The following is a 15,768-nucleotide window of genomic DNA, read 5'->3' as shown; positions in this document are numbered from 1 at the left end:
GGGGACAAACAAGTTGACTAATCATAATTTTATAACAAAAAAAAAGAAATTAAGTAGAAAATGGGAGTAAAGCGATCTGTTTTAAAAACACTTAATGCCATTGATTCTGAAATTCTAAATTATATGGTTTCTCACCCCATTTAATTACAATTTATTTAAGAAAAAATTAAATTAAATGGTTCCTAACTTTATTCTTGTATCAAATGGGGAGGCCATATATAGAAATTTGATGTGTTTATCTATTCATTTATACACAATGATAGACCAATATAAGGAAAATATGACTATCTTTTTTCTTATTCTAATATATAAATGTCTGTTTTGGTAATTTAAACTACCTGTAAAATCTAATTTGAAATATAAAATAATAGGGATGTGTATTAAGTAGTTAGGGGTGTGTATTTAAAATTTCTCTTAAATAACTACCTGGAGTGGTAAGATTAGTTGAGCTACCTAGCATGGAACCCTCATGTCTAGTATTCGAGTCTCAACTCCCACTAGTTTGTGGCCAACATGTTTGAAGGACCTTCGGGTTTGTGCACCTGCGGCGGGAAATTAGTCTAGTTTTGCTGTAATTTCCTCGTAGATCTTGATCCGAATACTGACTGAGTGGTTGTGTTATTAACTCGCTAACGTAACCGAGATGACTTGCTACCTCACCTCTGATAAAAAAATAAAATAAAAAATTCAAGGTTAAATTTAAATTGGTGTATGTATGCACATCTAACAAGATATATATGTTTTCCTCTTTTGTGGCCTTTGACGAGTTACAGGTTTGTTGAAGGAGTAAAATTCTTAACCCTAAGAACCCAAACCCGGAGTTTTTCTCTCTACCGTCCAATTGCTCGTTCGGCGGCCTTCCTTGGCGGCGCGACGTAGACCCCCACCCTCGTTGATAAGATGAGGACCTCGGGCCTCGTTGGGACTATGGGCCTCTTGTGCTTTGTCATCGGGATGTAGGTGTCGTTGGACGGGAGCCTAGTCGAGTTTGTGCGTTGGAGGTGAAGGGCACCAGTCAGATCTCCTTCTCGTCGATGATTTGAGGCAATACAGTACGTCGTGGAGAAGCCTGATCGATGCTGGTGCAGAGTCTTCTGCTGGAGATGGCAGGACATCGGGCTCGGATACTGCTTTGTCTTGGCGGTGTTTCGTCCGGTCGTTAAAGATGGTAGGCGGGTCGGTGTCTGACATCTCGGTAGCGGGCAGGTCGGTGGGCGTCGTTGGCTGGCGGCATGACAGTAGCACTGTTTTTTTTTTTAGCCAGAGGAAGGAGGCTGGACTTCCCTGCTTATCACACACGAGCTCGGTGCATTGGGCCAGGGTTTTTTTGCCTAGGCCTTATTAGTATTTTTTTAGCTTGTCTATTTTTCAATAATTCCCTTGGTTTAGGGAACTCTATTTCCTATTGTTTTCAGGGCAACTATAAGTTTTTACCTTTAGGCTTGCTTATTTACTATGTTATTTCATAGTGTGTAGGCTTGCTTAAATAAGTGAGCATGAGTACGGTCAACTGATCAGACCTAATCTATGTATCGCTGTGACTTACCACAAACTCTTTATCTACCCATAGATGGTAGAAGGAGGATATATAATGGTTCTTTCTGGCCTGAATTTTAATATATAAACATGATATTATTTCAAAAAAAAAAAATCTAACAAGATATATAAATTGAACCAAGTCATACCACACACAACTATCCATACTACAATTAAGAGAAGAAATAGCCCGTAGAGGAATACCAAGTTTATCAACAATATTACCCGTAGTGGAATTTACCAGGTCTATCAACAATAGCAATGGTGGAATTACCCGTAGTGGAATTTACCAACAAGGCAACAATAGCAATGATTACAATGGCTTCTCTCAACAAAATATAGATGAAGGAAAGAATGAAAAGAGGAAAATGCTCAACACCGTTTGTGAAGTAATGATTGTGTATTTATATTTGATCATAGAATTTGTTTCTTTTGCTTTTGTTCTAGCATGATAGTGATATAATATGAACTATGTATGGATGTATCAGTTGGCATGCACCTTGACGCGATTTCAGGATTAAACATCCAACAATACTTTTCAGACTTACCCTCAAAGGTACATTAATGTTTTTTAGGCCAAAAAAAAAAAGGTACATTAATGTTTTATAGACTACCATCAAGAACTGAAAAATATTTGGTTGTATTGAATCTATTCATGTATGCATGAGCATGAGCATGAGCATGAGGCAAAACACTTAGCAGTCTTATTTTGAAAGTTTGCCTAAGAATTCCAAAACCTTGAATTTCTGTAGTGTTCCAGTACATGCTTGTTCAGTTTTTCTGTTGCAGAGTCGATATCCATTGACGGACAGGCATATGCAAATAGACAGGCATATGCAAATAGCTGCAAGAAACTAATCTGACACGATTTGCATTCTGTATATGTTTAATCTAACTTTTGAAATATCAATCAAAAACTCTTAACTTGCAGATGCATAAGACGACTTGGTAACTGAATTACATTTCAAGTGATGTTTTGAATTACTTAAATCTCCATCTGAATTTGAGAAAAAGACATTAATCTTTCTGAGGTTGAGCCTCTCACAGCCACTCAATTGATCTTGATAAATTACAGATGCATTGGTTTTGCGAAACTATATAGAAAAGAAGCAAGACACAAGACTTTTTACATGTAATTATTGGCACTAGTTGAGCTATTAAAGCAGATGTGGAGAAGCCATTAAAGCAGGTTGAGCTGAAGTTTTGTGGGCACCCATATTATGGAACACACGAAATGAAGAAAATCATTCAATTCTAGTATTGCAAGTGTCCGCAACCGTGTCTGGTGAATCACAAGTTGGTCCGAAAACTATAGATGGATGTGTCACCAGTACTGAATTATTAGTATGAAGATGATGCTTGACCCAAGAAAAAAAAAAGTACGAAGATGATGAGTTTGAAGTACTGGATTATAAGCTGGAAGATAAAATGAGCGATAAGTAAATGAGTTTGAAGTACTAGACTATCTTCAAATTTAGGTCTATGAAGATTAAAAAAGAAAAAGAAACAGAATCCATCAGTGATCATAAAGGACAACAATATCCCTGAATTTGATGTTTGATCATTAGCAACAAGCTATAGAGTATAGCCTATATGCTCAGATTCAAAAGGCAATATGGTAGTTTGGCTCCAAAGAGTCCAGCTACTTCAGAATGTACAAACCATTTTTGTTTTTTGGTTACATTTTCATAATGTAATTTAAGCACCGACTATATAGTGAACCCTGAAGAGACTTTTCAAAGTCCTGCAACTGTGAAATGAAACCAACATTTGGAGCTGCCTGTGGTCGTTTGCTCCTCACTTGTTCAAGAGCATGAGAAAGGCTGATGCCATGCTTTTTCATTAGATAAGACAAAACAATAGTCACACTGCACAGATCAGAAAAACATTAATAAGCCAAGTTCTATCTGATCAAAGGATACAACTTCTTGCTATTTCAAGTACTAATATATATAAGCAAGAAAAGTGATCACTCAGAGCTGTATTTGCTTCCAACAGTGCGAATAGCAAGTGACTAACAGGTATACAAATCCATGGTGTTTCTAAGTTCCAATCTATATTATATGCAAACAAAGTGGGATTTTTTTTTTTGGCATTGAAATATAGAATTAAAAAGCAAAATAGAACAGAACAGATGAGCCACCAACAGACCCAGGAGAAAGACAATTCTTGTGGGGGGTGGGGGTGGGGGGTTTGGCAGCATTAAACTGTATAACATGAAGCAAGAAGAAGGCAGGTTGACAACCCAGTCCGAGGGGCACATAACAAGATCCGCCGCTTTGTTGGCTTGTCTGCTGACCCATGCCAGTTAAAATGGTGCAAAGATTTGTTGGCTTGGTTGTGTTTCACGGAAAACTCTTAACTAAGGTTCATGGATGCAGAAAAAGTTACCAAGTAATCCAATTTTCCCCAGAAGCAAGAATCATGTGGAATCACTGGATCATTTGTTTATAAGATCTGCGGCTTCTCTGAAAATACAGTTTCATCAGGGGTATGATTTCTTCTTCATTAACACTCCACGATTTGAAGCTTGAATGTTTGCCAACCTCAAAGCTAGACCTCAAACACATAACTCTAAACCTTGGTATCCGACTTTAAATTTATGCTCAATGGAGGTGTAACGAGCTGTTTGGCTCTTATTTTGTTTCAGCCTATGTGGCCTCGAAACAATATCATGGGTTATATTCAGAATGGAATAAAACAAATTGTTCTTAGACCACTAAACTTATGAGTTAATCCCCCATCCAAGTGGCAATGTCTTACTACTGGTATGGAGGCAGACAGTGTTTGGTATCCAACTTTAATTTAATGCTGAAGGGAGATGTAACGAGCTGTTTGACTCTTCTTTTATTCAGCCTCTGTGGCCTTGAAACAACAAAACAACATCATGGGTTATATTCAGAATGGACTGAAACATATTGTTCTGAATCCACTAAACCTATGAGTTAATTCCCCATCCAATTGGCAATGTCTTCCTACTGATGTGATCGAGCTCAATACTAATGGTGGAAGACAGTGTTTGGACGGCTCAATACAGATGGTGGCAGACAGTGTTTGGAAGGCAAGATTTGTGCAAGTTCAGAATGGACTGAAACATATTTTTCTGAATCCACTAAACCTATGAGTTAATTCCCCATCCAATCGGCAATGTCTTCCTACTGATGTGATCGAGCTCAATACTTATGGTGGCAGACAGTGTTTGGACGGCTCAATACTGATGGTGGCAGACAGTGTTTGGAAGGCAAGATTTGTGCAAGAGGTACTCTCAGGGACTCCAATGGTCCTTGGCTTGAGGGATTCATAGCTAATATTAGTTATTATGTGGTATTTTCATGGATGGAAAGTTTTTCAAGGTCTCATTGACCATGACTCAAAATGTGTTATAGCTCTACTTAGGAAGCCCGTCTGCGACACTCATCCTCACTTTAGCTTCATCAGTTGCTGCAAAAGTGTAATTGCAATGTGACTCAGAAAGACTGAGAGCAAAATTCAGCAGCAGATGGTTTAGCTAGGATGGGTTATGCCTATGATATTGGATTACAGATCCCAGACAACCCTTCTGATTTGATTCTTACTTTGCTTGCAGATGATAACTTTATATTTTTTGTTTTGTTTTGTTTGTGATAAATGCCTTGCAGATAATATTGCTGGTGTTTCTGAGATGCCTAGTGTTTTAGCTAGCTTGTTCTTATGCTCTGGGTCTTTGACACTGCTGAACCCAAAAGGATCAACTAACACAAAAAAATTTCTAATTATATTCAGATTTCAGTGCCCTTAAAAGTAAATCATATTTCAAGGATTCACTGATGCAATTGATTAACAGTATCGACATCAAAACCTTGATACTCTGCTACAAAAATAATAATAATAATAATAAATAACCTGGAAGCTATAGGGAAAGAATTCAGGATCTTAAGAAAGTAATGAAAAAATAAGCCAATATCTATCTGATTAATGTTGCACAAAACAAGATATAGCAAATGTTTCCTTCAAAACCGTAGTTTCTTCCCAACAGTGCATGTTTACCAACTCATTTTAAAGGTTGTATAAAGCATTACTCTCATTGAGATTCAACCAAACTTGGCTAAAACAAACTAGATTTACCTTTATAATAACTTGACACATTCAAATTTCTAAGCATTTATTTTCAGAATTCATTGGTTAAAGCTAGAGGATTATATACAACAAGTTTGACAAGAAAGAAACAAGTAGAATCACACTTCAAGGGTTCACCGTCTATGCAACTAATTGACAAAGTTTGACATACCTTCGATAATTCTTCACTATGAATAAGTAGAAAATCTGCAAATGATAATATAAAATGGGAGAGGAAATTCACCTTCTTGATCTTCCCACAAAGCAATGAACCAACACACCGCCTCCAGATCCTTTAGCTTCTTCAATATAGTTGTAACATTCATCGAAGTGCTGTCGTAGGTTTGTGCATTCTGTGTCCGTAACTACCTCAATTTCAAAGAGCACAAAAAAATATACAAAAATCAATTCCAGAACCTTGGCTTGAAACAATCATTATGACCTATATTATGTATAGCTCATAAAGTCAATGTCATGGACTGCAAACTAGAGGCTGGTGAAACCGAACGTTTATAAAGTGGGAGGGTAAGTGCTTCAAATCAGTGTGTCAATGCTTCTCCTGGAGTATACCAAAGACGTTTAGACTAAAAATGATAAGATAATTTGAAAATCACTTTATGATACAAAATTATAAAAGAGATCGAAACAATCCCAGCTTTACGAAAGAATTGATATATCATACAAGTAGCAAACTGAGTGCATGAATCAAGAAACTTGGAGACAATTGATTGAAGTAAATTATATCAAATACTAGATTGCAGATTAAAAAATCTTATACTTAAAGAAAACAGAAAGCCTAGTTCACCAGATCAAGGAAGAAGACTCTTACCATTCAATACCTTATACACAAAATCATTCGGATACTTAGGTGGCAAAGAATTAGCTACTGTCAGAATGTGCGTCACGTTTAACTTTTTCAGTTCGTCCTTGTTGTTTGCAGCTCCAATAGAACCCAAGAAGAGACCCTGGATAATGGAAACCATGACAACAATTACTAGGTGCAGGAAAAGGGACTGAACTCAATGGTGTAAAACTGATTGTGAAATTAAAATCTAACAACCTCTTCAATCTGGCATGGAACATTGTCCCATGTAGAGAATCTGTCATTCATAGATTGCAATACTTCTGCAGCTTGCTTCCTAAGGGAATCATCTACCTGATTCATTGCTAATTACAGAAACTTCCCCCGGCCGTACACTTATTCCCTTCAACAAAAGAATACAAAAATGATAAGACAGCAATTTAAGTTTGGACATACTATGAGTCCCAAATTCACAATTTAATAAAGTGAGTCAAATTCTCCCACAGAAAGGAATTCTGGGAAACAACTACTTATCAACAGGAACAAGGCAGGTACAGCCAGAGTTCAAAAAGAAAAACAAGATTCTAGCAGCTAGTTATACTAGAGCAAGTTCAACTGTATGGGGAACTTCAGCGTATGATGAACAAGAAAAGTTTTCGGCTGATGACATGCATCTGTATGAACTGTCAAGCACAACTGTTTATACTTGGTATCAGATTCTGGTACAGCTTGCTCTTCATTGTGATCCATCACCTTTATGATGAACTTGACTTACTCGAGTATAACCGTACATCTCTCATGCCCTAACAAGAGAAGCTTTTCGGCTGATGACATGCATCTGTATGATGAACTTTCAAGTGAAGCTGTTGGTTCTAGTATCGAATTTATGCAACTTTATGATGAACTTTATTTACTCTCACATCGCCGCTCATTTATACAGACTCTTTAGTTAAGGCACCACATACTTTTTAACACATTTAGAGATTTCAAGATGACTTCCTGGCTGGACCATAAATTCAAGACCTTCTTCAGGTTCTTTTAAGGTTTCCAAACTAATCCAGTACACAATGTAAAAGTTTGTCATGATAAATGCTATAATTTATGAAACAATTCCCAATAAATGAAGTTTCTCTCATCAATGAGTTGGTGTTAGGCTTTGAAAGACATTTGCATTCCCCCTAGTAGTCAGATATGGCCAGGAATTGCCATTATCCACTTCCACTTCCACTTCCAAGAACTGTATTCCATTTCAGATTGAAACAAGGTCTCGTCATTTGTAAATACTACCAATTAAACAAAAGAATTTTTCTTCTTCAGTTGAACAACTCAGTTCATCAACCAACAAGAGCCAATGAGACAATTAAATATTCTTTTTCTTCGATGTCACCTTACAGTTCTTGCCGATTGTTAGACTAACTCCGCATCTCCGCTTGGATTTCATTAGGACTGAGCAATACTGTCAACATAGGGAGCTTTCAGTTTAATTCTTTTACTGAGCATTACCCTTGAAAGCTGCAACATCCACTAAGTGCCTTTGTTGAGAAAGCCCCACTAAAAGAATAGAATAAGTATGAAAGTCAACGGAAGATAAGCATTCCAGCTTCTCAAGTTCATGAAATGAGCAATAATATAATCTACTGTACACCATTCAAACAAAGGTTTCTGTTGATAATGCTATGCATCAAACTGTTTGGTTTGATCCCACTATCAAGCACCATCCTAAATACACTTTTCTACCTCCTCAGATCTTCTAACTACTTTTAAGGACCCAACAAGATAACTATAGTAATCAATTTCTGTAACATTTCGGTTTCCTACAACTCTATCAATCAACTCATTACTCGTCTTCAACTTGCTCCTCTGCAAAATAACCCTTAATTAAAGAACTAACCATGACACGAGTCAGGAATTAACTACAAACTTCTATTTGGTCCAAAATATGCTTCCATTGCCCGACGTTTGTCACAATGATTTTGAATCGCAGACATACAACATTAGGACTACAATCCCCACCTTCCCTCTCCATCTCCGTCCAATAACTTCAAGGTTCTCACCATATCTGTGTGCCTAGAGAATTTATCAAGTAGTGCCAAGTACACCACAACATTAGGCAAACAACCATGTTACTTCATAAACTTATACAACTGACAAGGATCATCCAACCGACCCAGATTACAAAATCTTTCATCATTCCACGTATGTGATCAAAAAGGATAAAAATTCACCATACCCATCTCTTTCACCAAACTTTCAGCCATTTCCAAATCACCCTTATCATAACAACCTTAAAGCTTCACTTGCAAATCAAATTCTGGCATTTTCCCTATAGCCGTCAAAGCTTCATCACCAAGCTTAGCTTCTTCAACATATTAAAAACAACCTTGAATGTATTGAGATTAACAGAAAAACCTTCAACTCTATATGCCTCCAAAACAACAAAAATCATACTGGGGTTCAGCCTAATCTTATACAACTCACGAGCTTGGCTAAACATAAACTAGGTAGGCTGAGTGCAATGAATACCACACATACAGGGAGAGAGAGAGAGAGAGAGAGAGAGAGAGAGAGCTTGGCTAAACATAAACCAGGTAGGCTGAGTGCAATGAATACCACACATACAGGGAGAGAGAGAGAGAGAGAGAGAGAGAGAGGCCCTGTAAGATGCATTTGGGATTGGGTAGGATAGCATCTCTGCAAAACCTGATTAGAGAGAGAGAGAGAGAGAGAGAGAGAGAGAGAGAGAGAGAGAGAGAGAGAGAGAGAGAGAGGCCCTGTAAGATGCATTTGGGATTGGGTAGGATAGCATCTCTGCAAAACCTGATTACCACATTTTGACTAGGGATTTCTCTATGTCACCAGTTTCTCTGCAGGTGATTGTCAGCTATCTCTCTGATGCACGAGAGAACTGCAAGTTTGAGAGTTTGTGATTTTTTTTTTTTTTTCTGGCAAACTGATGGGAAGGGAAATTGAGACATTGAAGAAAGGGCCACCATTTAAGGGAAGTGTATGGCTGATTACTCAAAACTATAACATTGACTACTTCCTGAAATAACATCTTAACAGAAAACAATCAAAGTGCAAAAATGAATAAAGAAAGAAATTTAAAGACTCCAACATAATTTGCATATTATCTGACATTGGATTGTGAACTCTAATGTGAACCTACAGAGATTAAAAGAATAAGAAAAACAAACAAGCAAATCTATACAACTCAGAAGCAAAAATCGAAGTAGCGTAAACACAATTGTACTCTGAGGGATTCAATTTCAAGTGACCAAAACACGGTATAATATGTAAGAAATTCGCATCAAATTGAACCAGCAAACATCTAGATCATCACCACATGAACAATGCGAGTAGTATCAAACTCAAATTTTCTCAAATATCAATGAAGAATAGTATCAAACAACCACTCCTGCTCATCAAACTCAATTTCGGAACTCAAATGTCCAACAACGAACAGTCTCCAGAATCAAATACCAGTACAACACCAATTTTACACAATTTTCAGCGAAGAAAAAGAAGAAAACTTGCAGTCCAAAAATGCGATGCAGAGTTTGAAGAGAGAAATAGGATGAGAAAGCTTACCGCTCGGGTTGGCCTCCTAGGAGAAACAAGGCGGCTGCCACTTTCTCACGGCGGGAGAGTTGACACAGAAACAATTGGTGAAATGGAAAGACTTTGAGAAAACGCTACGGTTTCTTTTGGTTTAGGTGAATTGGAGGCCCAAAGGCCCAAACAAAACAAAAAGGAACTAGTGTGATTTCTTCGATTCATCTCCAACTAATTTTTTTTTTTTTTAATTTATATATATATATATATATATATATATATATATATATATATTTGGAGGAGTAATTTTATTAACTCAAATGAATACATCAATATGGGGACAAATTGTTCTCCAACCGAGAACCACCACAAAGCTCTAGCAAACTACATAACATTAATGAAATAATGGAGCTAAGGAGGCTCTATTTCTTTGCAAAACATAGCTTGCACCAACGACAAAGCTGATCTTATCAGTTTATGAGCCACCATGTTAGAACGTTTCTTCACAAACCATATTAAATTCCATCATCATCAATCTAACTGCATCCAAAACTCATCCAATATCACTAAGGTCCAATCTAGAAGAATTTAGTCCATTAATCACATTGAGTGCTTCACCATAAATTGCCATATTCCTCAGTCCCAATTCTCTACAATACTTTAATCCATGCCAATGTCAATCAGCTACGAACACCATTGCATTTCACTCCAAAAGAAGTTGTTTTCCTCAGGATTAAAATTGATCGACTCCAACCAATCTGAACAATCTTTATCAGCTGTCTTTTGTTGCTCGTCAGTTGGGACCTCCACCAAAGACTCAACCCAGTATGCACCATCCTGAAAGCCAATCGATCCTCCACAAACATTATTGCTTCCAGATGGATCAATAATGCAACCATTTTCCGAGGATAAATATGGCATATCATAAAGGAATGGATAAAGCACCTATTAATTGACTTGTTTCACTCAGAATCACTGCATCCAACCAAACACACTCCTTAATCACGTCAACAACACCATCAAAGAATAATCAGGTTTATGCCTTTCCTGCAGCGCCAGCCTCCTGAATAGTGAATAGTATCACAGTCACCTACATTTTGTCCTCCACTGCAAATTATCATCACTTTTGCTCTTGTTTAAATTGTGGTGGTTATTTATTTAATATATATATATATATATATATTTTATGAAGTGAGTTTTAATCTATTAAATAATAAATAAATTAAGGAATACAATGTATGGCAACTCATCCATTTTAGACTATCAAAATTAAGCTCCTGCCTAGAGACCTTAGTAAAATTAAAAAGAACTAAATACTATTTAGTCATTGAGGTTTTAACCAAAAAACACTTCAATCCTTGGCCTTCTAATTTCACACGTTTAGTCCTTGTACTTATTAATTTTGGACCAATAGGTCCTCTCCGTCACTCTCCGTCCAAAACCTCCTTTAAATAGCTGACGTGACAATTATTTTCTCACTAAAATGTCTATTCTACCCTCACCTCGTTTGTTTTTTTAATTTATATATTTTTTTTCTCTGTTTATTTTTTCCTCCTCTTCTCTCTCCTCCTTCGATCACCTACTCAATCTTCCTGACTTCCTCCTCCGAGACTCCTCAATGTCGTGCCCTTTTCTTCCTCCTCTCTCTTCTTGTTGTCCTCTACACCCAGATTAAAGGGTCTGATTCATATACAACATATACATTAGCTGTTTGGAGCTCGATTCGGACCGGAAATTGAGGCCGAGAGAGAAGATGATCCGATTTGGGGCTCTTTTTTTTGTCAATCTTTTTATCTCTTCTTCTTCCTTCTTCCTTCTTCCTTGTTCCAGCTCCACCCCCTACGCCGTCCTCTCCTCCACCCTCTATGACCTCCTTTGCGACGTTTCCAACACCGCCCTCCCCATTTGCCACCTGCTTCAACACCTCACATAAACAAAGAAAACAGAGAATCAAGCCACATACCCAAATCACTGAGTTTTAGAAAATAGAGAATCAAAGGCAAGCCATATACCTAAAATCAAAAGCAAGCCATATACCCAAAACATAAATACCATTACCCCAAACTCAAATCAAGACCCAATCCAAAAGAACCCAAATTGAAACCCTAAATCCCCAAATCAACCATAAAAGAATCAAACTTTGGGAATCAGCAACAATTTAGATCAAGAAATAGATTTTCGGGTGAAGATTTAGAGGACCCATTTGTATGATTCCAATTCCAAATTGGAATTACGGAGGCTATGGTGTTTTGGGCTCCCGAATCCTTTTTGCTAGCGGCCTATAAGTTTAAGGAGGAGTGGTGAGGTTGTCGGAGCTCATGAGCTTCCGAAGCTCGGCCTGGACCTTGAAGAAGACTTGTCGCCAGCTGCCTCTGTTGTCGGAGCCGAGAATCTTGTCTCCTCCTCGTTCATCTCCAGATCCTGAGCGAAGATGGGCTTTCTGGAGAGGACCCAAGTTCAGCCCCAGTCCTACCATCTCTTAATGGTGGCGTACTCGCCCATGGCGGAGACCGACTTAGATTGCTGTAGGGCCCAGGTTGTGGCCGGGGAGGAGATGGGCTGGAACGTGAGGGAGAGGGACGAGAGCCTTCGCAGAAGAGTCGAAGCCTAGTCGAGGCCGGAGCCCTGGGAGATGGGTAAGGTGCCCTGGTTTGCAGGCATTCTCTTCTGGAGGTTCTGAACAATGGAGCTCATGATGAAGATGGAGGTGGAGGAGAAGAGAGAGAATGAAGGAAGGGAAATGGGTAAGTAGAAGATAAAAAAGAGAGAGAAGAAAATAAACAAGATTTAAAATTAAAGAAAAAAGAGAAAAATAAATAAATTAAGAAAAAAAAAATGAAGGTATAATAGACATTTTGCCGCGAAATGACTGTCACGTTAGCTATTTAATGGAGTTTTTGGACGGAGAGTGACGGAAATAACCTATTGGTCCAAAATTAATAAGTACAATGACTAAACGTGTGAAATTAGAAGGCCAAGAATTGAAGAGTTTTTTTGTTAAAACCTCAATGACTAAACAATATTTAGTCCAATTAAAAACTCTATGTAAAGATGCCTTGGTTAGTGGTGTTCCTCAAGTAATAAAGTAAGCTGACATTACTGCAGATTGAACCCAACTAAGTTAAGTTCAAAATTCAATTTATTCATAATATCATTGAACCTTCTTACGTAGTTGGGGCATCTTTAGGGATGGCAACAGACAATTAAGTCTTTTGCTTCATCCTTTTCATAACCAAATTCACATAATCACATGCATGTCATTTTTTTTTGAGTTAAATACTGGTTACTCCCTATACTTATAGGGTTTCGTCGTTTCAGTCCCTGACCTTCGAATTTCACCTAAAAAGTCCCTGAACTCTCAATTTCCGCTCAATTCGTCCATGCCGTCAAAAACCTCGGTTATCTTACTGACGTGGCATTCATTTCACACTAAAATGACGATTATACCCTCACTTACTCTTTTTTATTTATTTTTTATTTCTCTTTATTTTTTCTTTTCTTTTCACCCCTTCTTCCAGCTCTCTTTCCTCGTTCTCTCTCTCTCTCCCTCTCTCTCCCTCCCCCCCTTCTGCTTCCAAAGAAGATGCAGCCGTAACAGCAGCCCAAGCGGAGCTGCAAACCCCAACCGGCCTCTTCCGTTAACCATTGTCAACGACCACCCACCAGTGCCACCACCACCATCACAGCCATCATTCCTCTCAACTCCCAACATATACAATCAAAGTAGCCAAATCAAACACAGATTAATTCTTATAATACCAACTAATATCATCTAGTTCTTACCAAAAATCCAAACACTAATGAACAGAACCAGAATCACAAATCATAAAATCTGAACAAACCCAAATGAATTCTAACCAATACTGACAATTCCCAAGCATCAAAATCTAATCCTTTTACTTATTTCTAAACGATCTCTGAGAACCCAAACATACCTAAACAAAATCTCATCGATGACTCCATGAGGGCTCTGAATCCATCGATGACTCGGAGAAGGCTCTCGTCCTCATTGGAAGAGTAGTGAGGGCTTGGAACCTGAGGGCTCAAAGAGGAGGGCTTTCGGTCGGCGAAGCTGGAGTGGTTTATGGCTGTGATGACAGTGGCGTAGTGGTTTATGGCCAGAGCCGCAGGAAAAGCAAGGAAACTTGCCGAAAAAACCCAAAAGCTTCCCCCTTTCGATTCTCTGACTTGGATCATCATCTGAACAAATAAACACCATGGATATTTCGGCGAGGTCGAGAAGAAGACTCTGATATAGGTGTGGCACCGCGATTTGGCCGGAACTGGAAAACCCACTGGCGAACCCAGAAATTTTCGAGCTTCCTCTTGCTGCAGTCATCGGTATTTCGGAGCAGAGACTACCGGGAGACGCTTCGTGCTGCCGAGACGAGTCGACCAGACCGATCCGGCTTGACGAGGCCGGTTGGGGTTTGCAGCTCCGCCTCTTGGGCTGCTGCTGCGGCTGCTTCTTCTTTAGAAGCAGAAGGAGGGGGCAGAGAGAGAGAGAGAGAGCCGGAAGAAGAAGGGGTGAAAAGAAAAGAAAAAATAAAGAAAAATAAATAAATAATAAAAAAAGAGTAAGTGAGGGTATAATCGTCATTTTAGTGTGAAATGAATGCCACGTCAGTAAGATAACCGATGTTTTTGACGGCAGGGACGAATTGAGCGGAAATTGAGAGTTCAGGGACTTTTTAGGTGAAATTCGAAGGTCAGGGACTGAAACGACGAAACCCTATAAGTATAGGGAGTAACCAGTATTTAACTCTTTTTTTTTTTTTCAAATTCACACACAAGTCATAAATTTAGTATTGTTTATTGGAGTACCTAAAAAATTAATAATGGGGTTAGTGTATAAAGAAATCCAATAAGGTGACAACAAAGCTCTCATCTTTTATTCGATGAGAAAAGCTCTCATCTTTTTTATTTCAAGTTCACACACAAGTCATGGATTTATTATTGTTTACTAAAGCACCTAACAATTAATAATAGGGTTAGTAGATAAAGAATTCCAATAAGGTAATATGTATTCGTACCAACAATACAAAAGATGTGGTAAATGCCTACCTAACATGATAAACATGTGTTAGTGGATTGATAGTACTAATGGAAGTGAGAGAGTCTTCGTAAAAAACTGGCTAGTTGAGACGAATCTTGGTGAAGTTACAATTATCTAACAAATAGAGGCTTACTTCAATCAACACTAGGGAAAACTCATATTATGGTGAAAACTATGAATATGAAGTAGTAATGGCTAAATGTCTTTCCAAAACACAATCGGCTTCATGATGTAGGTAACCCTTATCACAGCTCAAAAATCTCAACAAGTAAAACATATTAATATTTGCCGTCATTGGTTGAAAAAGAACTAAGAATCACATGCTCGCAAAACTTAACACTGTATTAAAATACATTTCACATATACTAAAATTTGTTGTCAAGTGTTGAAAAAGTGTAAAAGTGAATTGAAATTGGTTTACTCATTTCATTTCATAGTCTTTTTATATAGGGATATAATTACAACGAAAACATCAATTAACATCAATTACAATAATGATAGTAAATGCTGATTGTGATGTGATTGCAATTCCTTGATTCCCTCTTCGTCAGTCACTTTGACGAAGGTACAAAATGTGCTTTTCCTTTAACAAGATCTCTTATTTTCTTTTTCTTTTTTCAAATTCACATACAAGTCATAAATTTAGTATTATTTATTGGAGCACTAAAAAATTAATAATGGGGCTGTGAGTAAAGAGATCCAATAAGGTGACAAAGAAAGCTCTCAT

At 37.8% G+C, this 15,768-nt stretch overlaps 1 protein-coding gene across 1 annotated transcript; it reads right to left on the bottom strand.

Moving 5' to 3' along the window:
• Nucleotides 1-3,038: 3,038 nt before the first annotated feature.
• LOC112200364 (dual specificity protein phosphatase 1B) lies at nt 3,039-10,177 on the bottom strand. The gene is made up of 5 exons (XM_024341389.2): nt 10,022-10,177; nt 6,692-6,836; nt 6,461-6,596; nt 5,876-5,996; nt 3,039-3,404 (listed from the first exon to the last, which is right to left on the bottom strand). Exons 2-5 carry the CDS (start codon nt 6,794-6,796, stop codon nt 3,215-3,217), a joined length of 552 nt encoding a protein of 183 aa, XP_024197157.1. The 5' UTR covers nt 6,797-6,836; nt 10,022-10,177; the 3' UTR covers nt 3,039-3,214.
• Between the last annotated feature and the right edge of the window lie 5,591 nt (nt 10,178-15,768).

The sequence above is a fragment of the Rosa chinensis genome, chromosome 4 (genome assembly GCF_002994745.2).
Source record: "Rosa chinensis cultivar Old Blush chromosome 4, RchiOBHm-V2, whole genome shotgun sequence".
NCBI classification, from domain to species: domain Eukaryota; kingdom Viridiplantae; phylum Streptophyta; class Magnoliopsida; order Rosales; family Rosaceae; genus Rosa; species Rosa chinensis.
Note: the sequence above shows the minus strand (reverse complement) of the source record. Positions and strands in the feature narration are given on the sequence as shown.